At 43.2% G+C, this 27,953-nt stretch overlaps 2 protein-coding genes across 2 annotated transcripts; both read right to left on the bottom strand.

Moving 5' to 3' along the window:
* Positions 1-252: 252 nt before the first annotated feature.
* Positions 253-5,562, bottom strand: LOC121439806 (homeobox protein Rhox13-like). Its single transcript, XM_041640429.1, has 4 exons — positions 5,496-5,562; positions 2,235-2,601; positions 1,302-1,347; positions 253-369 (listed from the first exon to the last, which is right to left on the bottom strand). Exons 1-4 carry the CDS (start codon positions 5,560-5,562, stop codon positions 253-255), a joined length of 597 nt encoding a protein of 198 aa, XP_041496363.1.
* Positions 5,563-18,186: 12,624 nt separating this feature from the next.
* LOC121439801 (rhox homeobox family member 1-like) lies at positions 18,187-25,495 on the bottom strand. The gene is made up of 3 exons (XM_041640424.1): positions 25,116-25,495; positions 19,553-19,598; positions 18,187-18,411 (listed from the first exon to the last, which is right to left on the bottom strand). Exons 1-3 carry the CDS (start codon positions 25,493-25,495, stop codon positions 18,187-18,189), a joined length of 651 nt encoding a protein of 216 aa, XP_041496358.1.
* Positions 25,496-27,953: the final 2,458 nt, after the last annotated feature.

The raw sequence follows: 27,953 nt of genomic DNA, 5'->3' as shown, positions 1-27,953 counted from the left end.
ACCATGTATTGGAAATATTCATCTATGCAAGCAACACTCATGACTTAAAATGCTAATCTATGTAACTAGACTTTGTCATTCTGTTTAAATAGAATTTCCTGAAATGTGTACATCCTATCCTACAAAATACCAGAAAGCATGTGGAGGTTATGTGTTTATTGTTAACATGAGTGTTCAATTTATTTAATCTTGGCAATGGGCACATGGGTCACCTATTAGCCATTTGGCTCCTGAATGAAGGATGATGCCATTCTAGGAAGAATCTTCCTCAGTGTCCCACAGCATGATGATGTCTTCAATAGGAGGTGTTGTCTCTATCAGTACGCGTTTTTCCTTCCTGTCTTTCACTCTCCGTTTGGCGAACCACTCCTAAAATCAGAGGGAGACAAGATTGTTTTAGCATTGGCTTCCACCCCCAGAGCCGAGAGAGAGAAGTCACTTTAAGGCATCTAACATGGAACTTTCTACTCAGCTCACAAAAGCAAGCCCCGGCTGTGTGTCAACCTCTGCAAACAGGGCTATGATTTTGTCTTTTTCCCGCAGTATATACACTTCAGTGGGGACTTCCACCCATGGTAAATCTGACCAGCATATTCTTTTTTTTTTTTTTTTGACCAGCATATTCTTTCATGTTACACAAAGTTCTCCAGCATCAGGATGGAGAATACTATCTCTGCTTCAGCGAGATTTCCAGAATCCTGCCCTGCACAATATTAATCTCTGTATTTTAAGTGTTATTCTTCCATACCTATCAGTCCATGCCTCCTCTCAACCCTAATATAACTATTTGGCAATGTGTTTGGCTAGCCACACACAGAATCCCAGAAAAATTAACATTAAGGGTTGTCACTATTAATACCATCGTCTCAAGTTAGGATCATTTTTTTCTTTATGCAGTGTAGCACTTTTAACCATGATATTCAAGACACAAAATAGAAAGACGGGGACAATTAAAGAGTTAAAGGGGCAAGGAGTATTTCCATAGGAGGCTAAGTGTGTGGCCAGCTGGGGGTCCAAAATTGCATCACAATGAAAACCATGTGCTGTGAATGTTGTCCACCTAGAGATGATGTCCCTTTTATGTAGTGCTGTTTCAATTAAGTTTAAAATCGATTTAAAGTTCAGTGTGTCAAGTGCTGTAAACTCAGCACTTGGGGGGTGGAGGTGGAGGCAAAAGAACCATGAGTTCAAGGACAGCAAGGGTTACACAGATTCATTGAAAAGTGCCTAGGACAAGGCTAGCTAATGCCTAAGGAAGGCTATAGATTGTCTGTCCAATTGCTTTGTTTGGATTCACTGACCTTCAGTTTTGCTTCAGGCACTTTCAAAGTTCTTGCAAGTTCTTTCCTGTGTAAAGACAACCATGGATGTTTATCATGCAGGGTTTTACATGCAATACAATGACATACATGAATTCTATGCCTTTTAAAATATCACCGTCCTCCCTCACACTTGGCATTAACATTTATTCTCAGAGGCAGTCTCACTTTTGAAATGAATTCATGTCCTGCAAAAGTTTCTAAATGATAGAGACAAATAATTTTAACAAAGTATCAAAAATAATAATAAATGTCAATGTCTCTGCTGAGCAAAGTATGCTAATTTGAAAACAGTACCAGGGGCCAGGTGGTGGTGGCCCATGCCTTTAATCCCAGGACTTGGGATGCAGAGGCAGCAGATCTCTATGAGTTTGAGACCAGACTGGTCTACAGAACGTAGTTCCAAGATAGGCTCCAAAATCTACAGAAAAAACATGTCTTGAAACACCCCCCCAACATAAAAAAAAACTAAACAAAACAAAAAACAGAACAAAAAGACAGCACTAGGCTGGGGGAAAGAGAAACCAAAAGGAGTTTATGGCTAGGTACACAGTCCCTGAAAAGATGAGTAGACTACTGGTAAGGAGGTCACCCAACAAACTAGAAACCCCTAGTACTCTTGAACTTGATGCTGGTAAGTCGTTTGGGCCCACAAATATCTATATTTCACAGAAATTAAAATATGACTCTGAATGAGACGTGTTGACTATGGACATTTGATTCATGTCAGCACTACATGTTGGTACTGAGCTCGGGCCCCACACGGGGCATCCTCCTGTGCCCACCACCAAAGGAGAAGACCCCTGTGACTTGGAGAGGGACGATAAGGAATACAGGGCCTCGAAGAACAAAAGGGCACCTCAACATGAGCCAGAGGCCAGGGATGTTGGGGAGCTCTTGGGCCAAACCACATACCTGGCAGCCAAATTTGGGTACTGGGATATTTGAAAGAATCTTTCCATTTCCCTGATCTGACCCGGTGTGAAACGGAAGTGGTTTTGATGACCCTGGTGCCTCTGACGAATCCTTGCCACACCAGCCTCTGAGGTGTTCAGTTCTTTTGAGTCTAGCTCCAAAGAAGAATCCGGGTGGCTACTGCTTTCTCCCACGTTAGCATCACTTTCCTTACTGTACCTCTCGCTATCCTGGCCCTGATTACTCTCATTGATTCTGAAATTTAGGTGGCCTATGTGGCCTCCACTATGGCCACAATCTGCCTCCATTGCCACTGCTGAGGTGGAGGCCACAAATCCTTTCTCAAAAACTATTTCCTCCTCATAATCTTATGGAGTATAACATGTACGTTCAATACCCTTGGCCATAACTGCAACTGTGGACCTCAAACAGCACTTGGGCCCTGGGAATGACTGACCTGGAGGTCTAGAATCTCGGCAGGGCTACCGACCAAACAATGAGAGGACAGAAGGAAAGGGTGACGTCAATGCGTCAATGCGCAGGTCCCTGCATGCTCCCCAGTTCTCCAGGGCCCTCAAACAGGACTTCCAGGTGCTTGTTTGCAAGAAGGAGCTAAGTAAGCACCAGGGACAGGTCCTGATCTCATAGCTAGGAACCTTACAAACAGAGCAAGCTACACAATTTTCCCACACATGCAGAGGGCCTAGGTCGGGTCCATGCAAGCTCCCTAACTGTTGGTCCAGAACCAATGTGGTCCCACAAGCTTAGATCAGCTGTGCCTTTGGTTTCTCCGTCATGACCTTGACCCACCTGGCTCATAAAATCCCTTCTCCATTACTCAGGAGGACTCCCAGAGCTCAGTCTAGTGCCTGGCTGCAAATGTCTTTGAATCGTTTGATTTTTTTCTCTAATTAATCTCTGTAAATCATTAGATTTTTGAGAGAGGTTTCTTTTGACTAAGTGTAACGATGGTAGTCTTTAATTGACTACACCAAAATTTTGCTAAAAACACACAATGGGGGACTAGATAGAGAGATGGTTCAGTGATCAAGAGCCCTTGCTGCTCTAGTAGAAGACCAGAGTTAGCATCCCAGAGCTAACATAAGAAAGCTCACAACCACCTGGAACTCTAGCTACACGGCATCCGGGGTATCTGTCAAGAAGAAGGGTAGTGGCCCTTCCCTATTTCCCACCTTGGTTAACTCAGGCACCGAATATTTTCCTGAAAAGGAGTCACATGACTTATTCTGTGTGTTTATACAAGTTGATTACTTGACTGTGGATTTGGCAGAGTAGATGAAGAGACAGGGACCCTGAGTCTGCAGTATGCCAGTGCAGGAAGCTGGGGTCTTTCTGATGACATGGAAACATGGGATGATACTTGACATTTATACTTGGGCCACAGAACAGTTTCCCCCTCTCACTGACTACCAAGCACTTTCTAGGAGACCTCTGGATTATAAGTTGAGAGGAAGAAGAGAGTAGATGGCAAAGAAAGAAGCAGCATAAGAAAAAGAAAATGGGATGGGCAGTGCCAGCTTTGTCTAATAGGAAGCTAAATCCCAAAGCCTGAGCTCTACATATCTTGGGACCCTGAATGAAATGCTTCATTCACAGCTTCCAAAACCATGAATGGGGATAACATCAATGGCACAGGATCGGGATACCGTCCGGGTTCATGAATTACTTGCAGAATTTTGGCATCCTTTTACTTCAGCTTCACAAACCAGTGTACCAGCAACTACAGTTTCCTTCCCCTGGGAAGCACATCCTCAAAGCTCTTGATGTCTTCCCCAAAGCCTAGTAACTCATCACCTAGATAGATTTTATATTAGCTTCCGCTTTCTGGCTTGGACCTTTTCTTCCTTGCACCTCCTTCCATTCAACAGTGGTGGAGGATGGGCCTATGGATTCAGCCCTGTTGCTGCATCTTATTACACCTTATGATGTTTCTCTTTGGCTTGTGCTCAGGAGAGGCACTTAATATTTGCAACGGAGTTTCACGTCATCATTTTTATGTATATAATAAAACATGTAGTAGGCCACAAAAGCAACTGTACCAAGTGTGTCAAAGAGATGACTTCCTGGCAGAGTTACTGGCAGTGCACACACCTAGAGCAGCTAGATAGAAGGACAAGACAGAGGAAGAGTTGAAAGTCAGCTAGTTCCATTGGAGGAGCCCTGCTCAGGTAACACCTGAGCTTTGGGAGTCAGCCTACAACCGGAAGTGCCCTAATGGAACACAGATCAGGTCATATGCTGTGGGACACAGAGCTCATGCAGTGTGGGTATTGGTGGATGCATGAAGCACCATGCTGAGGTCCACACGTGCACTGCAGAGTGGCAGACATCGCTCCCAATCAGAGTACCTTACCTGAATGACAGTCTCAGCACTAGGATAATACTTTCAGAGCTCTCGTCAGCATGGAAGCTGCTGACTTCTGTAGTACTGTAAATAGCCCAATGAAAGTGACTTTACCAATTCATTGTCCCTCATACTCAGCACTAATGGGATGTCTCCACCAAATCCCTCCCTTCAGATCTCAGGGAACCCCATGGAAGAGGAGGTAGGAGGGGTGTGAGAGCCAGAGGGGATGGAGGACACCAGGATAACAAGTCCCTCTAAGTGGACTGAGCACAGCTCATAGGAACTCTCAGAGACTGCGACAGCAAGTTCATGGCCTACAGTGTCTCTGCTAGTCCTCTACATATAAACTATAGCTTTCAGTTTAGTGTTTTTATGGGACTCCTGAGTGTGAGAACAAATGGTATCTGACTCCTGGGCTCTTTTCCTTCTGTTAGTTTGCCTTGTCCAACTTCGATGTGATAAAACTTTTTAGCATATTTTATTTTATTTCATTAAAAAGGAAAGATAATGTACTATAGGCAAATCTGGTGAGGGTACTCTCTCAGTTCAAGTTTCCTTTTCCAAAATGACTCTAGCTTGTGTCAAGCTGACATAAAACTAGGCGGCACAGCAGTCAAGACTGTAGTTGATCTGTATTGTATTGATTTATATTACACAAGGATTTTTAAATTCTGTTTGTTTGTTTGTTTGAGAAAAGATCTCATTATGGATTCCTTTCTGACCTGGAATTTCCTACATCGACCAGCAGAGCCTCAAATATGTGGTGGTATTGTTGCATTTGCTTTCTTAATGCTGGGATTATAGGTATGTGATACCATGCACAACATTGTTGACTGTTCCTTATAGAAGTATAAAATATTAGACTTGAGTTTATATATGAAAATTAGAATTACAATTAAATTCCTCATACAGTTGCAATGACCAGCGACCAGATCCCCCATCCTTCTTCATGAACGGCATTGTTAGTTCACAAAGGCTTTCTTCTCGCCCATGGAAGCATCAATTCCTCGTCACGGAAAGGCAGTCCCTTCATCTAGTGATAGTAAATATATTTGGAACCTGTAGCAGAGATGCTGACACCAGAAACAGACTTGTCAAGAAGGGCAGCTCCTTAGAAGGAAAAAACCCCTAAACCCACATGACAATGGCTAAGGACCAAAGGACATACTTTGCGGGGACAAATGCTGTGTTCACCACATTCAGGCCATGGAGTCTGCACAGTTAAGTGAGAGCTGACGCATGGATGTCCATCTGAGCATGAAAGAGGACATGGAGGTGCTTTGTGGTCAGAGCCAGGATGATGGCAGGTGTCCCAATTAACTCCCAGATATTACATACCTCTGGGGATAGCTCAGTGTTCTTCTCCTGTTCTAAATCTGCAACTTTTGGTTTCCCATCACCCACTCTGGCACCCAGGGCTCTAATACCTCCCAGGGCGAGTGTGTGTGTGTGTGTGTGTGTGTGTGTGTGTTTGTGTACCTATGTGTGTGTATTGTGTTCATTTTCTTTTTCTTTTTTATGGATTTTTGAGACAGGCTTTCTATGTATCTTTTGGTTCCTGTCATGGAACTAGGTTTTGTAGACCTGACTGTCCTCGAACTCGCAGAGATCTGCCTGTCTCTGTCTCCTGAGTGTTGGGATTAAATGCATGTACCACCACTGCCCGGCAATGTGTTCATTTTCTGTATGATGAACTGTTCGTGGATGACCGGAGAGACCATGAGTGTAAGCCTTGTCAGGAACAGAGAGCCCTGCCATAGTAGCTATAGCAGTGGAAGATAATGGAAAGAGGAAGCAGCCAGGAGCACAGGTAACCTGGGGTCACTCCAGAAGCCCTGGGACTTCCTGCTTTCAGCTTGTGATTCCAGAGCTGGGAGAATATTTCCCTAACATTCCTAATGTTCCTAGTCCTTATATTTGTGGGATAAGCACCAAGCTCATGGCCTGAGCAAGGGCTGTGCTCAGACCTTATTCCCCACTCTTTGGCTCATTTCATGCTTCTGACATCACACTTCTGAGTCTTGATATTTGTGTCCCCCAGCCTCCTGACATTTTCCTTACCTCCCTTCATTCCATGAGGGTGCAGCCCTTTCTCCACCCTACTCCTGAACATTCTCAGCTTCCTCTCTCTCTCTCAGGATGTGTCCTGCTCCCCCTGATCTCCCTCACAGTCCTGTCTATGCAGCCATGTCTATCACCTCAGCTATCAATCTTGAGGTCATTGAGGAAAGAAGCCTGACATCCAGACTCTCCCCCACTTAATTCCCCCTCCCTCGTCAGCCCAAGAGCAATCAGGGTTCCCTGCCCTGCAGGAAGTCCAAGGACCACCCACCTCCATCCCGGTCTAGTAATGTGAGCATTCAAGCTGCCTAGGCTCCCACATAGCCAGTACGTGCAGTAGGATCAAAAACCCATTGCCACAGTTCTTGAGTTCTCAGTAGTCCTCAATGTCCACTATATTCAGCGAGTCCGGTTTTTTCTCATGCTACTTCAGGACCAGGCCACCTGGCCTTGGTGATTTCCTGATAGAACATCCCCATTATCTCAGTGTGTGGGTGCACCCCTCGCGGTCCTGAGTTCCTTGCTCGAGCTCTCTCTTCTTCTGCACTGTATTTGGACCTTGAGATTTCAGTCCGGTGCTCCAATGTTGGTCTCTGTCTCTGTCTCCTTTCATTGCCTGATGAAGGTTAATATTCAGGAGGATGCCTATATGTTTTTCTTTGGGTTCACCTTCTTATTTAGCTTCTCTAGGATTGCAAATTATAGGCTCAATGTCCTTTATTTATGACTAGAAAACAAATATGAGTGAGTACATCCCATGTTCCTCTTTTTGGGTCTGGATTACCTCACTCAGCAATAGTGTTTTCCATTTCCGTCCATTTGCATGCAAAATTCAAGAGGTCCTTGTTTTTTACTGCTGAGTAGTACTCTAATATGTATATATTCCATACTTTCTTCATCCATTCTTCCATTGAAGGGCATCTAGGTTTTTTCCATGTTCTGGCTATTACAAACAATGCTGCTATGAACATAGTAGAGCATATACTTTTGTTGTATGATAGGGAATCTCTTGGGTATATTCCCAAGAGTGGTATGCTGGGTCCAGGGGAGGTTGATCCTGAATTTCCTGAGAAACCGTCACACTGCTTTCCAGAGTGGTTGCAAAAGTTTGCATTCCCACCAGCAAAGGGTGAGTGTACCCCTTTCTCCATAACCTCGCCAGCAAAGGCTATCATTGGTGTTTTTTTATTTTAGCCATTCTGACAGGTGTAAGATGGTATCTTAATGATGTCTTGATTTGCATTTCCCTGCTCGCTAAGGAAGTTGAGCATGACCTTAAGTGTCTTTTTGGCCATTTGAACTTCTTCTGTTGAGAATTCTCTGTTCAGCTCAGTGTCCCATTTCATAATTGGGTTGATTAGCCTTTTACGGTCTAGTTTCTTGAGTTCTTTATATATTTTTGAGATTAGACCTTTGTCAGTTGCGGGGTTGGTGAAGATCTTCTCCCAGTCAATGGAGACTTTTTGTCTTAGTGACAGTGTTCTTTGCTTTACAGAAGCTTCTCAGTCTCAGGAGTTCCCATTTATTCAATGATCCCCTTAATGTCTGTGCTGCTGGGGTTGTACGTAGGAAGTGGTCTCCTGTGCCCATGTGTTGTAGAATTCTTCCCACTTTCTCTTCTATCAGGTTCAGTGTGTTCAAATTGATATTGAGGTCTTTAATCCATTTGGACTTGTGTTTTGTGCATGATGATAGATATGGATCTATTTTCATTCTTCTACAGATTGACATCCAGTTTTGCCAGCACAATTTGTTGAAGATACTCTCTTTTTTCCATTGTATACTTTTAGCTCCTTTATCGAAAATCAGGTGTCCATAGGTTTGTGGGTTAAAGTCCGGGTCTTCTATTCGATTCCATTGGTGGACTTCTCTGTTTTTATGCCAATACCAAGCTGTTTTCAATACTGAAGCTCTGTAATAGAGTTTGAAGTCAGGGATGGTACAAATGTCCATTTTATTCATCCATTCTTTGACTGATGGCCATCTAGGTTGTTTCCAGGTTCTGGCTCTTATGAATAATGCTGCTGTGAACATATTTGAGCTGATGTTCTTGTGGCATGATTGAGTGTTTTGGGGTATATAACCAACAGTGGTATTGCTGGGTCTGGAGGTTTCCTAATTTTCTGGGAAATCACCAAGCTTATTTTCAAAGCAGCTGTTTACACTCCCACCAGCAATGCAGAAGTGTTTCTCTTACCCCACATCCTCCCAAGCATAAATTGTCATCAGTGTTCTGATCATGGCCATTCTTACAGGTGTATGATGGAATCTTAGAGTTGTTTTGACTTGCATTTCTCTGATGAATAAGAATGTTGAACATTTCCTCAAGTGTCTTTCAGCCATTTGAGATTCGCAGACTACACATAATCAGTATGGGACCATCATATATATAGACAGCATTGTGTATTATAAGGTCATGCATTTAGGAAAACGTTAATGTTTACTGGTAAGTGTAAAGTGATTAATACTGAAGTCCGGACACTCAGGTCATTTCAGGGTACTTATGTGTACTGTTGTAGTAGGACTCTAAGTGACCTTGGGGACATTCTCATTGATGTAGCAAGCAGTAGGGGAAAAACAGGGCTCAGTTTCAACAAAGAAACACTTAGTTATAAGTGTGGATTAAGTGAGACCAGAGAGAAATTAGTGTTTCATAACGAACCTGTGTTTAATTTATCCAAGAGTCATGTGGAACAACACTCAAAAGAGCACATGGTTGGCCCTTCACCTTTGTAAGTTTGTGGAAAGCCTATGTAGACAGCAGCAAAGTTGAACCTTCATGTTCCCTCATGCTGTGTTTAGATTATCTAAAAACAATGCCAAAATAGTCATGTCAGTGTTATGAGATGTATGGGGCAGACAGCTTTAAAGGGTTAATTTTGTTACAACTAAACAAAAAGAAATGGTAATGGGTTTTTTATCCTACTGCACTTACTGGCTTTGTGGGAGCCTAGGCAGGTTGGATGCTCACCTTCCTAGACCTGGATGGAGGTGGGAGGTCCTTGGACTTCGCACAGGGCAGGGAAATCTGATTGCTCTTTGGGCTGATGAGGGAGGGGTAATGATTGGGGGAGGGGCTGGAAATGGAGGCGTTGGCGGGGAGGATGCAGATATCTTTAATAAATAAATAATTAATTAATTAATAAAAAGAATAACATTGAGCTCATTTAAGTTAATCGAGTAAAGAGAACGTGATCAGGGGATGTTTTGAAAGTCAAAATGCAGATTGGTAATGAGGAGAGGGCCCGAAGGATAAAGCTCTTGCCACATGAGTCTGAGGATCTGAGTTGGGACCCTCAGCATAAAGTTTAGCAGGTGTCAGCTCACCTGTAGTCAGAATCTCTTATTCAGGAGGCAGAGACTGCGAATCCTTAGGGAGACCTAGATTAGCTCAGTTGCTGAGCTGAGGTTCATGGAGACCCTGCCAGTGTAAATCATGTGGGGAGCAAGCTAGGAAGATGCTTGACTCTGACCTTGGTCCTCTGCATGCACGAGTGTGCATTTGCACATAGATACACATGCAGATCACACACCTTTGCCAGTTTTTATGTGTTTGCAAATACATAAAAAGCAAAGGTGCCAAGCCACAGTCAAATGTGTCTTCTGTTGACTAACTTGAAAACTGGAAGTATTCTTTTCCTTTAAAGGAGTCTATATTGAACATGTGTGTTTTTTGGAATGTGAGAAAAGATAGAGCTCAATTTAAGTAAGAGCTGTAGCTATCTAATTTTCAAATAAATTTCTTTCCTCCAGACAGTAAAGACTAATGTTTAGATCATGGGATAAAAGCTGAGGCCATGAGCCCAGAGAAACTGACTGCTCCATAGCAAATGAGAAAGGGGAAAAGCAGTGCAGAGTGCTATTCATGCTAACTTCCTTCAGCATGGATCAGGGCAGTCTTGATGTAGGCAAACTCCCTACCTGCAGCAGTAGCTTGTGCGGAATAGCATTCCTGCCTAGGAGCCCCTGATTACTGACATCCTAACACCACAAGGTGTAAATTACAGTAGGACCAGGCTCAGGTTGGAGATCCTGGGAGAGAAGAGAGAGATTCCCCCAGGATGGAGAGGAAGAGAGATTGGAAAAGAAAAGCTGAAGGAATGAGGCATTCTCCCCCTGTCGAGCTGACAGGACCCTGTACTTCTGCTCCAGAGAGACAGAGGTGCTGCAGCCCCAGAGACTGATGTGAGGAAGCTCTGGAGACAGGGATGCACTGCAGCTTAGAGAAGCCAATGCACTACAGCTCTAGAGGATGATGCAATGCAGCTCTAGAGATGCTGATGTATCGCGTCCCCATGAGACTGATGATGCACTGCATCTCTAGAGAGACTGATGGACTCTCACTCCAGAGCCATTTGTACTGCAGCTCTAGAGAGACCGATGATGCATTGCATCTCTAGAGAGGCTAATGGATTATCACTCAAGAGCCATTTATACTGCAGTTTTAGAGAGACTGATGATGCACTGCATCTCTAGAGAGACTGATGGACTATCACTTCACAGCCATTTGTACTGCAGCTCTAGAGAGACTGATGATGCACTGCATCTCTAGAGAGGCTGATGGGCTATCACTACAGAGCCATTTGTACTGAAGCTCTAGAGAGATTGATGAGGTACTGCCTCTCTAGAGAGACTGATGGACTATCACTCCAGAGCCATTTGTACTGCAGCTCCATTGAGACTGATGATGCACTGCATCTCCAGATGGGCCAATACACTGCAATTCCAGAGAGGCTGATGCACTGGAGCTCCAGAGAGGATGATAAACTGCACCTCTAGAGGGCTATGCACTACAGCTCTAGATCCTAATACACTGCAGTTCCAGAGAAGCTGATGCACTGCAGATTTAGAGAAGATGATGCAGTGCAGCTCTAGAGGATGATGAATATCAGCTCTAGAGATACCGATGTACTTCATATAGAGGCTGATGTACTATCACTCTAGTGGCCTATACACTACAGCTCTAGATGCTGAGGAACTGCAGCACCAGAGAGAGGCTAATGCATTGCAACTCCAGAGAGGCTCATTTACAGAAGCTCTAGGGGCTGATGCAGTGCAGCTCTAGAGGCTGATACACTGCAGAACTAGCTAGATTAGCTAGAGCTAATATGCCAACAGTGACTTAATTAATATAGTTCCTTTGTGATTATTTCAGGACTAAGCTAACTGGACAGGTGAGAACCAACAAGTGGTGTCCTCCCCGCACATGGGGCTTTGATTGAGTTTATGGAGGCATCATGTTGGTATGTTTGAGTTTCCCTCATGGCTTCTGGTCCTTTAGTTGTCCTTCTTTAGACTATTCTTATACATAATAGAAGGGGCAGGGAGGGAGAGAACTGTCAAGGGATCAAAGATGTGCAGTTTGAGGACTTACCAATATAATGGACCCTTATTCCCTAGGAGCCTGAGAGGATTGTGACATCTAACAGGCAACTGTGACTGTGTTTCCATAGCTGGCTATGAATTAAGGAAGAGGCGGTTTTCTTAACTGCTCTCCACATTGTTACAGATCACAATGCTGTCTGAAGGTTCAGCCTAAAAACTTTCTATCTCCTGGTATAAGATCAGAGCCCAGGATGCCTTTCATGTTGGGCAGGAAGTAGGGCATCACTATCAAGCTTCAACTCTCATTGACACCACAGCTTTTGTCGTGAGCCCAGAAAACTTTAGAGGGCATGGAAGAGGGGAGGGCAAAAGTCCATAAGTAATAGTGACCTCCCCCTATTACCTACATGATGGAAACAGGAAGTCCCAAGATATCTGAATGATTTGTCTGAATTGGCTCATTTCCCTAATCCTATAGATGACAACATCACATCTCTGTGCAGGCCTCCCTTGGAGTAGTGTTAGCTCTAATAACACTTTGGGAAGGATGTTTGTTTGTTTGTTTGTTTGTTTGAGCTGTGGATAGGCTGTGACTTTGCACACTCTTTTGGCAAGTGTGATACCTTGTAATCACCCCACCTCCTTAAGGTGCTGGAGCAATAAGAAGCCATCCATCTATAAATGGTGAGCTGAAATCATGAGAGTAAAGCAGTTCACCTGGGAGAAATTATGTGTTTAGATAAGAAAAATATGTCAGAGGAGATCCAGAAATACTGGAACAGAAGGAGAAGATGCTGGAAGGACAAAAAAGAGAAGGGAATGAGGAGGAGGAAGAGCATGAGGCAAAGGAGGAGATAGGGAGAGAAGGAGACTGTTTTCTGACAGTTAAGGGGAGGTAGGAAGCAGGGATCCCACTATCCTACGTGGTGAATCTCACAACATCCCTTGTCTGTCCTGACATGGGCGTCTTGTGTGGAGCCCCACTGGGAGTTAGGATTGAGGTGTCTGTACAAGGCAGTACAATCAAGTGTATTGTTGTGGGGTGTTGTCTTCATTTTGGTTTCTGTCCTTTTGTACAGCAAATAGATTTTTGTTCCTTTAGAGTCATCCAGCACCTTTGGATATTCCAGTTTTTCTGCTGGTCTTTGCTTTGATCCCTGAGCCTTGAAGGGAGGAGGTTATGAACACATTCCAATTAGGATAGAGCACTCCATAGTTGTGAGCTGAGATGGCCATTCACATGGTCTCTAGCTAATGGAAAGTATTTATTCCAGGTGACTAGGATGACACCCAGGTATCTGGGCACATAGGCATGGCCCCAGGTGTCCAGAACATGGGGGTTGTAAGGGCATCTTAAAACCTAGATGTCCTAGCATCTAGATCGGCAGATGCAGATGCCTGTGCAGAAGTAAACAGTTTGAATCAAGATGTTTACTGAAGCTAAGATAGCAGCTAGCTGGTGGAGGGGTTCATACAAACAGGAAGTTTTACCACAGCTAAGTTAGCTAGTATATCCCTGATCTCTGGTCCCTAGAGTAGACGTAATTAATTTCCCGTGGGATTCTCTATGACAGAGTCAAAGACTATTTCTACCTGTAATGGCCTCAACAAGAATAGTAGATGGAGGAACCTCTTCACTGGCTTAAAGTGTCACATTTCCCACTAGATCACAGGGCATGAGTCAAATTATTGACTCGTCCTGTTCTATGAGGTCATAGTTGTTTCTAGGGACCAGTAATTTTCTGTTTGAGGCAGTTGGCCATGCAGGTGAAGATGCAGGGTTCTACCATTAGCCTGAGCAGGACAAGAATCAATGGTCCAGTTAATGCTGACACTAAGCTATAGGGATCCAGTCACCAGAGATTGATAAGAGTGTCCTGATCTATGTCTTCTTTCTTTCCTTCCTTTGAGCTTTTCTCTCTCCCTTCCTTTTCCTCTTCCCCTTCTCCTATCTTCTGCTTTGTTTCTTCTTTCTATCGACTATTCTTGTCCCCTCACTTACCCTTTCCACCTTCCTTCCTCATCATTCCCCGGTCCTTTCTCCTCTACTTATTTAAAAAGCAGTTACTCATGGATGCTCTCCAGTGCACTGGCAGCCCATTCCCAACACCTCATCTTCACTATCCTCTCCTCTCTTAGACCAATAGGCTGCTGAATTCTCAGCAAGCCTGCTGAAAACCAGACTTGGCCCAGGCATTGGCCCATCACTTCGCAGCAGCTTCCTTTCCTGTGTGTAGGAGATAAGAGGCCTCTATGGGAAGACATAGAAACCTCCACAGTCACCCAGCAAAGACCCTGCATTTTTGTAGATCTTTCATGGATGAAAGAGTACAGGGACACAGTAAAAGAAATTAGTAATATATTCAGCTTTCTGGCTCTTCAACTTAGATCAGAAATCTTGGGATCATCTCAAACAATCAAATTTGAATAATCTATGGCAGTTGTTTCAGCTGTTCCTGCACCTATTCAATGGAAACCAGAATTAGGACCCATTTGGCCTTTGTTAATATAGATTCAAGGCCAAATATGAGCTCTCCCATCTTCTCTATTATAGGCAAATATCATGAGGATTACATAGACAAGAATTCATGCAGTGGGATGTGACTTTCCAGAGAGTCAGGGGAGATATCATTATTCTAAGCAGTAGTTCAAGTAAGTCAGATAATTCAAGGGAATGATGAGGTACCTGTTCCTGTGCAGATTGTAATAAATGAAGACCTTTTGATATCTGGTCTTCTCCATATCCTGATTTACTGATCCTCGTTCTCTTTCTTAGAGCCATATTTCCCATTTCCTTGAAAGGGCATAAGACAGAAAAGGTACTAGCTAATGAATTTCCCATTTCCGGTTGTTCTGAATTCCGACTACTAGGGCTGGGGTTGCATAGGATTTTGTGTGTCCTTGGTTAGAAAAGTCTGGTCAATCTAAAGCCTCACTGGCATTTACTGTTACACAGAGTTGTGTTTTCCACTTGTGATACTGACTGTTGAATACACTAAAGCCATCTCTTTCACCATGTTATTGCAGAGCTGGTTTAAGAAAAGAAGAGGCCAATACAGGAAACATCAGCAGTCTCAGATTCTCCAGTGTCCATCTTCTGATGGCCAGGACACCTTGCAGTAAAGCTTTTGTAGGAGTCCTGAAGCATCATCCTGTCCAGGCCTCAGATGAAGACAGGATCTCCAGGTGTCACTGACACCTTCTGATGGCTGTAACACCTTATCCCTTCAGTAATAAAGAGTTGTGTATTCAAAATATTTCATGTCCTTTTTGGGGGTCAGTAAGGTGTGGATGTCCATTATTGAGAAAATATTTAACAGAAGATAAAAGGAAGGGATCAAAGCCTGAGTCATCTTTACTACTCCACAAGTCACAAAAGTTTCTCAAACTAACGGCAACCTGCGCTCAAACATATATTCTTCTCTGTTGTCACACTGTACTATCCTTACCTTAACTCGACCCTGTGGGAACAAACACCTAAGAACAGGAAAAGGACAAGTCTCCAGTGAGAAGACTGTTCACGACAAAAACAGAGTTTCTCACAAATCTACAAGTTCACTCTTGTACTGCAACAAATACAAAAAGACCACTTTCTGAGCATTCATCAGTGGGGTGTGTGACCAGGGACCTAGGCTACCCCCAGGTCTGTTCACTATCACTCCTTTCAATGGCACAGTCATGCTACTAGGAGTCCTCCTGGCACAGGTAGTGTTTCAAAGGAAACACAAGAGGCCTTTTTACGCCCATTTGAAAGAGGCTTCCTCTTTGCTCCCACACCTAGCCCGAGATGCACAAGAGGCATATTGATCGATCCTCCCAGTTCAAGCAGGAGAGGCATAAGATTCTCAGTAGATACACCAGGCCAGGTTAGTGGAGACATAGGATGTAGGCTTCAGAGCATGCAGGGAGCAATAGGCTGTGTTAGCCCGAGGGTGATTGGAGGAGAGGCAGTGTGGAAAGCCTATAGAGAGGGTTATGCCTGAGTTCTGGCAGGGAGGACACATCAGGGTGGCATTAGCATGGTGGTGTATGTAGTGGGGTAGAGTACATGACCTGTGAGAAAGTGGCCAAGGCGTGAGCTGCTTTTGATGCTGTGACTGCTTGTAGATATGGCAGACTCTAGAAAAAGGGGTGCAGCAGGATGTGTTAAAGCCTCTTTCTAAACTGAGTACCGTAAGCTGGGGATCTGAACTTTGCAATAGATAAGATGGGTAAACAGGGCTGTGTACCGAGGATCCACATACAGAAGTTTGGTGTGACAGAGGAGGGACAGATAGGCTGGTTGTAGTACTTTCTTGTATTAGGATAGTTTGTGGATTGTAGAGGCACTGTGGAGAGATGGAGGACGTGAATCCCCATAGCAAGAGTGTCCAGAGGACAGATAACATGTGTACTGTGTGGTTTTGTGTGTCATGTTGAAAAAGGCTATAGTGATCAGAGAGGAAGGAGCCCCAGTTGAGGAAATGCCTTCATGATGTCCAACTCAAAGCCATTTTCTCAATTATTCATCAATAGGCAAGAGCCCAGCTTACAGTAAAAGATGCCCTTCCTGGACTGGTGGTCCTGCGTTCTATAAGAAAGCAGACTGAGTAAGCCATGGGAAGCAAGCCAGAAAGCAGCTCTCCTTCATAGCCTCCTCATAAGATCCTGCTTCTGTGAACCTTCCCTGTTTGAGTTCCTGTTCTGACTTCCTTGAGTGATGAACAGCAATGCTGAAGTGTACATAAAATAAAACTCTTCTTCCCCAACTTCCATTTTTCATGGTGTTTTGTCAAAGTGACAGAAACCTTGAGACAAAATCCTACTCAAAGAGGAACTTGGAACTCTGGTGCTGGGATTATAAACACCAAGGTAGATGCTGGATTAGGGACATATACAGGACCTAGATGGAAGGTAGATTCATTGGGGGGTGTGTGAGGTGGAGCTGGTGAGAAAGACTCCCTGGGATACTACCACAGATTGCAGTCAGGCTCTTAGTATACTCCTGAGAAACTGTCAGGGCCTGGCTACACAAAGTAGGCCTGTGGATCAGAGCTCTACAAATGCAGAGGAAGATTCCTCTGTAGAGACCTAAGAACAGTAAGGGAGGGACCCATTGCTCCTAATTAGGTCCTGGTGTGGGGCCAGAGAGAGCACCTGCAGCTTTACATTCCAGGAGAGGAGGGCACATATGTGTCTAATATACACAGGAAGAGATGACCCCATTGGGATCCGTGTACTTATCCCATGACTGTCATTCCTACAACAAACATTCCAAACCAACACACATCTCTTGGGGCCAATCAATTCCCAGAATAAGGGCATAGAAAGATGGCACAGTGAATATGTGATGATGTTAGATTCCCCTCTCTATGTTGTTAAAAAAGAACTACATGGGCCTATAGCAAGTTATTGGGAACAGAGCTAGGTGGGGAAAACTAAACTGAATGCTGGGAGAAAGAAGAGCAAAGCCAGAGAGAAGCTATGTAGCTCCTCCAGAGATGGATGCCAGAACTTTAGCTGTTAATCCAAAGCCATGTGGTGATACACAGATTAATAGAGATGTGTTAGATAAGGATATGAGTTAGCCACAAAAACGCTTAGGCTATTGGCCACAAGGCATTGCAAATAATATGGTTTCTGTATGATTATTTCTGGGCTGAGCAGTTAGGAGACACACAAGTGGCCTTCTTGCAACAGCTATAGACCAGTCCTGATCTTTCATGGTACATTTTTCAGAACCTATGGTGTCTTGCATTGTAGCGGCATAAATGAATGCAGGCAGATTGTAAAGAATATATACAGCTTTAATGAAGAAATAGACTTACAGGACCAAGGATCCCAAGGAGCACAGGAAGCAGAAGGAGCATGCGGGCTCCAGTGTGCCTGATTTATAAGTAAACATTCACCCTAGGCAAGCCTGCCCCCTAAGCGGCTGGCTTAACCCTACATTGCATCTTCCTGTAACTCCAGCTCCAGGGAAGAGGACACCCTCCTCTGGCCTACACAGGCCCCTGCATGCATACATGTACAGACTCATGCACCATGTGTATTCCAGTGAACGTTATGTGTTCCAGTGGCTGCTATGCATTCCAATGACCGGTATGTGTTTGTGCCCCTCACCTGCTCTGAGCTGACTTCTATACAAATTGTAATAAAACACATCCTTTTCTGTGGAGGGGACACACAAGTTGTAAATGGATAAACTGTGCTTTATTGCTAATATAAGGAGAGAAAGAGAGGAATGTCCTGGCCAGTATGGGCGACAAACTTCCTGAGACACCAGAAGAGCCCATCTCCCACTTGCTCCTGGAGAATGAAGATGTTCTTGGTCTCCACCAGAGTCTTCATGTCAAGGTTGTCCTTGATAGCAGGGGAATGCTTTTTTCTCAGTATTGCCCTTTGGTTCTTCCTAAGTTTAGCTCTCTTGTTGTTAAACCAGTCCTGAAATCCGAGGGAGAGAAGGGTTCGATTAACATATTTAGCAGCTGCTGCTCTCATTTGACCCTATGAATCTCTTTTGAACCCACAATGCAGGTTTTAAGTGCTCACATGCTTTGTATGGCTCAAGCTACTAGCCATTTCATGGCCAATGACCTGCCTACAGTTTCATAGTTCCTGGTTTGTATATCACTACCAGAAAAGCAAAGAAAAATTCATTATGCACAATACCAAACCCTTTATTCTGCACACCCAATTAGAGTCATGTACCAAGCTCTATGTGCATAGGCTTCCAGTTATTCTTTCAAAATTGTCCTTAGAAACAGTCTCCTGTATTCCGGGTGGTCATGAACTCCCTTTGTATTCAAGAACTGACTCCTCTGCCCTAGTGGGAACTTGGGGAAATATTTTTCCTGGATATGCGATATAATAATACCAGAAACTAAATTTAGAACCACCACTGTCTGAATCACCTTTTCAAAACCTTCTAAAGGAAACAAAGAAATTTACCCTCTTGGACTTTAAGTTCTCTTTCCACATTTGTCTCACATGATAGGAAAATTCTTTAGTTTATGAAAATATATTTCATGGCTCAATTATCCCATTTCCCCTTCAGTTTGTCATTCATTCCTACTTTTACCAAGTGCACATGTTATGTTTTACAACCAAGATATTCCCGGCAGCCACATGATCATTTCCAAGTCACCCTGAGTTTCAAAATGATACTCAACAGAAGACCCCTGTGAAGCACTCTTGTGTGTTACACGGAATCAAATGTTAATTATGCCACACACACACACACACATGCAAAATATTTATGCAACATAGATACTATATACACACACGTATATATACACATTTATACATACATGAGAGAGACAGACAGACAGAGGTGTAGATGCTATATGTTTGGTTTTGCTTTTATTTTAGGATCACAAGTGACTGCCCCTCACGGAGTAAACATTAGCTAAAGTTTTCCTTTTCCATTTTTCATTGCCAAGGTCTCATATTCCAGATCTTTTTCCCCAGCATAAGACACAAGGAAAAAATAAAGTAGTTTCATGTGCCTAGGGCAAAGTCATCCATGTCCGGTGGCAACTCTGAGATCAGCACACTGGTAAACTCAATACGCAGACTGACTGACCTTCACCTTCTGTTCATCCACATTCATGAGCTCTGCCAGTTCTCTTCTGTGAAGAGAAAAAAGAAAAATATTTAATATTCCATCCTAGACATGGAATTAACTATAATTAGTACATTCCATGTATATTTTAAAATTTAAGAACTTGCTCTCCATACTTATTCTTTTTATTTTATTTTTAAAACAATATCATTTTATATACAAATCCCAGTTCTGGCTTAGTTCTGTTGCAGCCTGCCTTCAGGAGGCCCTCTGCCTAGCCCAACCCAATCCCTTAGGGACTCGCCCTCCTGGTGCAGATGCAGAATAACTCTAGTTCTTCCCCCACTGCCCCTCTCAGCTCAGCTCCATCCCTTTGTGACTCCCCATTGAAGTGCAAAACAATTCTGCCAAGGACCCTCAGCCACCATACTTGCTGGGACACAGCTACCCACAGCAGCTACACTTGACTAGGACCAAAGGACCCACCCAACAAATACGACACCAGATGTCTACACTAAGAAACACCTCAAACATCATAGCTTTAGATGCCTAGATCCCAGCGCCAAACACAAACATGAATCAATACAACATGCTTCCTCAAGATGTCAGCAACTCTATTGTGATAGGCTATAAGAAAAGCGATTTAGCTGAAGCATAAGACAAGGACTCCAAGACACCAATTATTAATATGTTCAATTACCTTAAAGAAGATCCAAATAAATGTCTGAAAGACCACAAAAACTTGCCAAAAAAACGCAAGTAAAAACAATTCCGGACATGAAAGTTGAATTTAACAAAGGAATAGAATCACCAAAGAAAACCCAAGATGAAATAAAAAGAGAAGTGAAAAACTCAGGATGTCGAACAAAAACTTTATATGAAAGTCTCAACAACAGATTAAAAGACATGGAAGATAGAGTTTCACATCTTGAAGACAGGGTAGAAAAATGAATATCTTGGTCAAAGAAAGTGTTAAATATTAAAAATAAATATCCAGACATAATTAACCCAGGAAATCTGGGACAATATTTAAATACCATACCTATGAATAATCGGTATAGAGAAGGAGAAAAACACATGCCAAAAGCACAAAAAGTCTTTTCAATAAAATCATGAAGGAAAACTCACCCACTCTAAAGAAAGAGATGCTTATTAAGGTACAAGAAGCATACAGAACACCAAATAGACTGGAGCAGAAAAGAAAATACCTTTGCCACATAATTAAAATACTAAAGATATAGAACAAAGAAAGAATATTAAAAGCTTCAAGGGAAAAGGACCAAGTCACATGTAAAGATGGGCCCATTGGAGAGTCTGAATGCTGGAAGGGATTGGTTAGATGTTGTAGAAGCCCTAAGAGACCACAGATGTCAGATCAGACTACTAGATCCAGCAAAACTACTAACCACAATTAACAGAGAAAGAAAAATATTTCAAGAGAAAAACAAATTTGAGCAATTTCTGTCCACACATACAGCTCTGCAGAAGGCACTAGAAGGAAATTTCAAACTGAAGAGAGAAAGTTAACTGAATCCAAGAGGACACAAGGAATAAATAATCTCACAATAGTTAATCAAATGATGGAAAAATGCTACACCACAACAAAATAACAGAAATCAGTAAACACCGATCATTAAAAACTATCTAATTTAATGGTCTATACTCTTCCCCACACACACCAGAAAACACAGAATAACAGATTTGGTAAGAAAATGGGATCCATCTTTGTGCTGCATTCAAGAAACGGCTCACCACCAAGGACAGCAAGGACAGATATTACCTTAGAGTAACAGGATGGGAAATGGCATTCCAAGCAAACAGAACCAAGATGCAACAGGTGTAGCTATTTTAATATCTGAGAGACTTCAAAACAAAACTAATCAGACAAGATAAGAAAGAACACTATATATCCATTAAAGAAAAAATCCACCAAGAGAAAAAAAATTACTATTATAGACATACACCCAGATACACTGAACCTAATAGAATAAAACAGAGAGGTCAAGTTATGTTTCCAAAATCACATAGCAAGCTGAGAAGGAAATACAGCAGGCCTGTAAGAAACCCTGTCTTAAAGAAAGTAATAAATAACCTTGAACTCATTGACACAGGAAAAGACCTTCTGAACAGATCACCAGTAGCACAGGCACTAAGACTAAAAGTTACTAAATGGGACTTCATGAAACTGAAAAGCTTCTGTATGCTTCTGGACAGCAAAAGACACCATCATCAGCACAACACTCCAGGGTAGGCCCATGTCCAGAGTAGTTGGCCAACACAAAAGATACTTTATGTTTTTTTTGTTTGTTTGTTTTTTTTTTTTTTGTGTGTGTGTGTGTGAACCTTTTGTTTTCTTCTGTTACTTCTTGTCTTGTTTTCTTTTTTAAGTTTGTCTTCTTTGATTTGGGTTTTGGTTTTGTTGTTTTTTCTGTTTTTTTCCTTTGTTTTTGAGAAAGAGAAAGTTCATGAAGTTGAATGAGTAAGGAGGATATGGGAGGAGTTGGGGGAGAGAAAGAATATGATTAAAATATATTGCATGAAAAATATTTTAATAAAAATGTAAATAATTGCTATCTCCCCTCATACCTCTATAAGCAGACTTTTCAGCAACCTTTAGAAGGAGATTTATGTAGAAGTGGTTTGAAGGGAAGTGTGGGAGCAGTGGATCTAGGGGAGAGGGGTAGTCTGGGGAGGCTGAGAATAGTGGAGGGAAGGGAAACTGTAGTAGGGATGTAATGTATGAGAGAGAGAGAGTGGTGGTGGTGTACACCTTTAATCCCAGCACTCGGGAGGCAGAGGCAGGTGGATCTCTGTGAGGTTGAGACCAGCCTAGTCTACAGATAGAGTTCCAGGACAGACGGGGCTATTACACAGAGAAACCCTGACTCGAAAATATATATAAACAAAAGAAAAAAGAAAATTTGTATGTGTCTATATCTGCCACATACAAATTATACATATTTTGTGATGTCAGGAATTGAACCTACAATCCCAGATATGCTAGGCAAGGGGTCTACCACTGAGCTGTATGGTTTTATATTTATATTTGTATTTATGTGTTTTTCAGTCTTATTTAGAAACAGAGTTTCACTAAGCTGCGTCTGCTGACCTTGAGCATCCTCCTGAGCCCTGCTAAACCTGGAAGTATCCCTCTTTCTGGATCTCCCTCCCGTGTGGCTGAGGTTATAGATCTGTGCCACTAGGTACAGATAACTATGCAAAGTGACTGCCTAATGGTATGTTTGTGAGGGCACACAAGTCTTCATTCTTCTGGATATTTGATCTCTGAAAAATTTTGCACACAAAAAGCAGGCCCCACACAGCCAATACAAATGAAATGATAAATGTGGATGTTTAGCAGATTTTAGTATGTCTGTGTATTGAAAGAGATAATTCTGGGAAGAAAACATTACATGCAATCAGACAGCAAATTTGAACACCAATAACTCACCACAAAACACACCCTGACTTAGATAGGAGAAAAAGACCTTGCTAAAGACGTATTTGACCACGAGCATAGGTCACGGTATCCATAAACACAGGGAAATTCAGGCAGCAGTAGTGAAAAGCAGTTCAAACCACACCCAGAAGGTCCCCACACTCAGAAGGTGGCTACTAACAACACCCACAGAATAAAGCGTGGTGAGTCCCTGAAGACATTGGAAACATGATGCTCCCTCTGGGGAAATGTCAAACAGTACAGCACAAAGGAAGGGTGAGGTGGTTCCTCAAATAGTGAGCAGGGATGATCACATGACACAAGCCTGCTTCTGGGTGTGCACCCTGAGTGACTGAAATGGAGTTTTAAAAGTATTTGTCTGCTCCACTAGATCACACCAGTGCAGCACAAGCCACATGGGCCACAGGGAAAATCTGCCCAGATAGCTTTTCACATGGCTGTGCATAGGGGAGTTTGGGTATGACTGACCCCCGAGAAAGCAGAAATTTTGTCTGATGCTAACACACTAACAAGGCTCAAAGACATACTAATTGAGGCAGGTTAGTTCAGGAAGGACAAATTCTGCCTGATTTTCCTTATATGAGGTCCTTAGAGGAATCATATAGAGAGGACAAATAAACAGGAGAGTGGTAGGTGGGGACTAGGGACATGGAAAGGGCACTTATTTAATGGGTTCAGGTTTTGCTGTGGCGTCATAGACAGACTCCCAGGGACCTATCCCCAAATCACTTGAGAAGACTTCAGTCTGCTGAGTTCTGACCTTCAGATTTGATTTAAGCAATGCCCTTTATGTTTCTATGTTTACTTTTGGACACTTTTTAAACAGAAAGGAACCAAAGGAGTGGTCAGTGAGCATTTTGGAGACCTGGTTTGCACCAGGATGCATGGAAAGTTCAACCTTGGTCACCCAAGAGGCATGCTCTTGAGGGACCAAGAGCTAGACCTGACCTGCAGACATACAGGGAAAGAGGCCTCAAACTAATAAGAGGGCAAACTTTCTGCTTCTCTCTCACCCTCTTTACCTGAGCCAAAGGCCTAGTAGGCGTTTTCTCCTGCCGTTGGCTAATTTTCCAACCTGCTACCCTATGTTCAAGGTCTGTCCTAAACATGGTTCAGTTTATGAGAGGACTAGTCAGCTGAAAACTTCCAGGTCTCCAAATGAAAACCATTTCGTTTTCAGATTCCCCTTTCTACTTTTTGGGGAGTCTCTCTCTCTCTCTCTCTCTCTCTCTCTCTCTCTCCCTCTCCCTCTCCCTCTCCCTCTCCCTCTCCCTCTCCCTCTCCCTCTCCCTCTCCCTCTCCCTCTCCCTCTCCCTCTCTCTCCCTCTCCCTCTCCTCTCCTCCTCTTCCTCCTCCTCCTCCTCCTCCTCCTCCTCCTCCTCCTCCTCCTTCTTCTTCTCTCTCTCTCTCTCTCTCTCTCTCTCTCTCTCTCTCTCTCTCTCTCTCTCTCATGCCTCAGTGTGTGTGTTTCCTACTTCACTTTTAGTACTTTTCGTAAGTACCATTGCCGCCTGCTGTGCCTGGGATCTTTCTGCCTTTGAATTCTTTAATGGATGAAGAAAACAGACTTTACTTAGGACTTCTAGACAACAACTCCCCCTAAACATCATCAAAGAGTCAGGTGAAGATTGTGGATTCAGAGCCAAGAATGGATAGGAAGTCAAGCCTGATGACACAAACCAGTAATCAATCACAACGTCAAGGACTGATTGGGCTACCAAGCCGGTTCAAGTCCAGCCTGTACAACTCAAACTCCGATTCAACAAAACTAAAAAGAGGCTGTGGTCCCCTACAGGCAACACAGCTCATGCAGGGAGCCTGAGACTCCTTTACAAAAAAGCCACATCTGTCTGCTGCATGGGTCACCCTCAAGTTTCGCGGCTTTCTTCCTCAGAGTGAGGCCAATGCCCTTAGCTCGCCAGAGGGCGCACTCCTGTGGCTTCCACCTAGGCTCCCGTGCGCTGAGGTTTGCTGAGGAGCTTGTACCTCAGTGGCAAAAAGCTATGCTTAGTATGAGTCCGTATTCTGAACCTCAAAAATATTAAAAACTTTTAACAAGAGTAAGGAGAGGCCAGGGGAGAGGAGAAGGAGCCCAAAGTCCTAAAGGACAGACCCGATACATACCGTCTGATGGCGTCTGGGTACTGAGTTTCTTCAAAGACTGCTCGCAGTTCCCACAGCTGTCCAGGCGTGAATATGTATGGTTTCTGGCGAATCTTGACTAATGGCTGTTCACTGGCTTCGACCATGTTCATGGCCATCTCCAGCTCTTCTTGCTCAATGTCTTGGCTGTTACTTATATCCCAGTCCTGGTAGCTGTGGTCGTCTACAGAGCTCTTCTGGCCCTCACAGAACAGATTATTCAGGGCCTCTATGACTCCCTGGTCAAAGCTGCCACTGTTTATCGTGTAGGCCACTGTTTTCTCAGGTTCAGTCATTATTTCTTCCTCGTAGAAGTTCACCCGGTAAAAGTCATAGTCGAAGTAGAAGTACTTGCGGGCCATGATCTGAGCGCATCAGAAAGCGCCCCCTTGTGGGTTATGAAATGACTGTGCAAAATTCAAGAAGTCCTTGTTTTTTACTGCTGAGTAATACTCTAATATGTATATATTCCATACTTTCTTCATCCATTCTTCCGTTGAAGGGCATCTAGGTTGTTTCCAGGTTCTGGCTATTACAAACAATGCTGCCATGAACATAGTTGAGCATATACTTTTGTTGTATGATAGGGCCTCTCTTGGGTATATTCCCAAGAGTGGTATTGCTGGATCCAGGGGTAGGTTGATCCCGAATTTCCTGAGAAACCGAAACACTGCTTTCCAGAGTGGTTGCACAAGTTTGCATTCCCACCAGCAATGGGTGATTGTACCCCTTTCTCCACAACCTCTCCAACAAAGGCTATCATTGGTGTTTTTTATTTTAGCCATTCTGACAGGTGTAAGGTGGTATCTTAAAGTTGTCTTGATTTGCATTTCCCTGATCGCTAAGGAAGTTGAGCATGACCTTAAGTATCTTTTGGCCATCTGAACTTCTTCTGTTGAGAATTCTCTGTTCAGCTCAGTGCCCCATTTTATAATTGGGTTGATTAGCCTTTTACGGTCTAGTTTCTTGAGTTCTTTATATATTTTGGAGATCAAACCTTTGTCAGTTGCAGGGTTGGTGAAGATCTTCTCCCAGTCAGTGGGTTGTCTTTTTGTCTTAGTGACAGTGTCCTTTGCTTTACAGAAGCTTCTCAGCCTCAGGAAGTCCCATTTATTCAATGATGCCCTTAGTGTCTGTGCTGCTGGGGTTATACATAGAAAGTGGTCTCCTGTGCCCATTTGCTGTAGAGTACTTCCCACTTTCTCTTCTATCAGGTTCAGTGTGTTCGGACTGATATTGAGGTCTTTAATCCATTTGGATTTGAGTTTTGTGCATTTGGTTTCTAGCCATAAATAAAGGACATTGACCTTATAATTCATGTTCCTAGAGAAGCTAAATAAGGCGAATCCAAAGACAAACACATAGGTATCCTCAGGAATATTACCCTTCATCAGGTGATGAAAGGAGACAGAGACAGATACCCACACGGGAGCACCGGACAGAAATCTCAAGGTCCAAATCAGGAGCAGAAGGAGACGGAGCACGAGCAAGGAACTCAGGACCACGAGGGGTGCACCCACACACTAAGACAATGGGGATGTTCTATTGGGATCTCACCAAGGCCAGCTGGCCTAGGTCTGAAAAAGCATGGGATAAATCCGGACTAGCTGAACATAGCGGACAATGAGGAATACTGAGAATTCAAGAACAATTGCAGTGGGTTTTTGATCCTACTGCACGTACTGGCTTTGTGGGAGCCTAGGCAGTTTGAATGCTCACCGTACGAGACCTGGATAGAGGTGGGCAGTCCTTGGGCTTCCCACAGGTCAGGGAACCCTGATTGCTCTTCGAGCAGATGAGGGAGGGGGACTTGATCGGGGGGAGGGGGAGGGAAATGGGAAGCGGTTGTGGGGACGAGGCAGAAATCCTTAATAAATAAATAAATTTAAAAAAAAAAAAAAAGAAAAAGAAATGGCTGTGCGCCTTGAAGCCCCCTGAGGAACTGTCTGGGATTTCCAGGCTAAAATTGTTACTCCAGACTACTATCGCTGCTATTGGCTTTCAACTCACAACCCTGGGCGAGGCTCTAGTTTAGGCAAACAAGGGGTGGAGTGTGGGCACGAACTTGTGCATGGAATAATGACAGTTGCAATAAGTAGTGTTGGGGAAAAAATTAAAAAGTAGAAATAAATATAAAAGACTGCTTGAAGGAGAACGCTAGTTTTCTGACTTGCTGGAGAAACAGACCAGCAGTTGGTCCTGAGCTGAGGAGATTCTTTTAGATCTACGAGCAAATCTTGACGATGCTTGAGAATGCATTTTAAGGTGATTTAGAGGTGGAGGAAGGATATGAATAAAAATAAGATAATTAAATAAACTATCATATTAGGACATAATTTTCACATTTTGATATGGCCCTAAATAAACCTTAATCTTTTTGTGCTACCTGTTATTTGAAGCATCGTTTTCATTGTTGGAAATTATGAAATCAAAATAATGATCAACTCTGAAAAATATTGGCTGATTTATTACATCCTGGAAAATCAAATTAGGCTATGATTTAATTATCTGTAAAAAGAACAAAAAAACACATATGTGTAACTCTGAAGATTTATTTTTAATTTTAACAAATAGTATGATCATACATATGTATGTATGTACATGTTGCAGGGTAGCCACCAGAGACAATTGCTTGGACAGGAGTTTAAGTGTTTGCTACCCCAAACCCCAAACCCCAAACCTTCATCAGGGTGACATTTTAAACACAAAATCCATGTCTTGGGTTGACACATTTCAGTTAATAAGAGGAGTTAGCCAGAAGCAGAACTACAGGAGTCAAAAGGCAAGGTTAGTACATTTAGAGACTTTGCCAAAACTGTG

Source organism: Microtus oregoni, unplaced genomic scaffold (genome assembly GCF_018167655.1).
Source record: "Microtus oregoni isolate MIOR12 unplaced genomic scaffold, Mior012 000063F_ref0000156, whole genome shotgun sequence".
Lineage (NCBI taxonomy): Eukaryota > Metazoa > Chordata > Mammalia > Rodentia > Cricetidae > Microtus > Microtus oregoni.
This window is presented reverse-complemented; position numbering and strand designations above follow the sequence as displayed.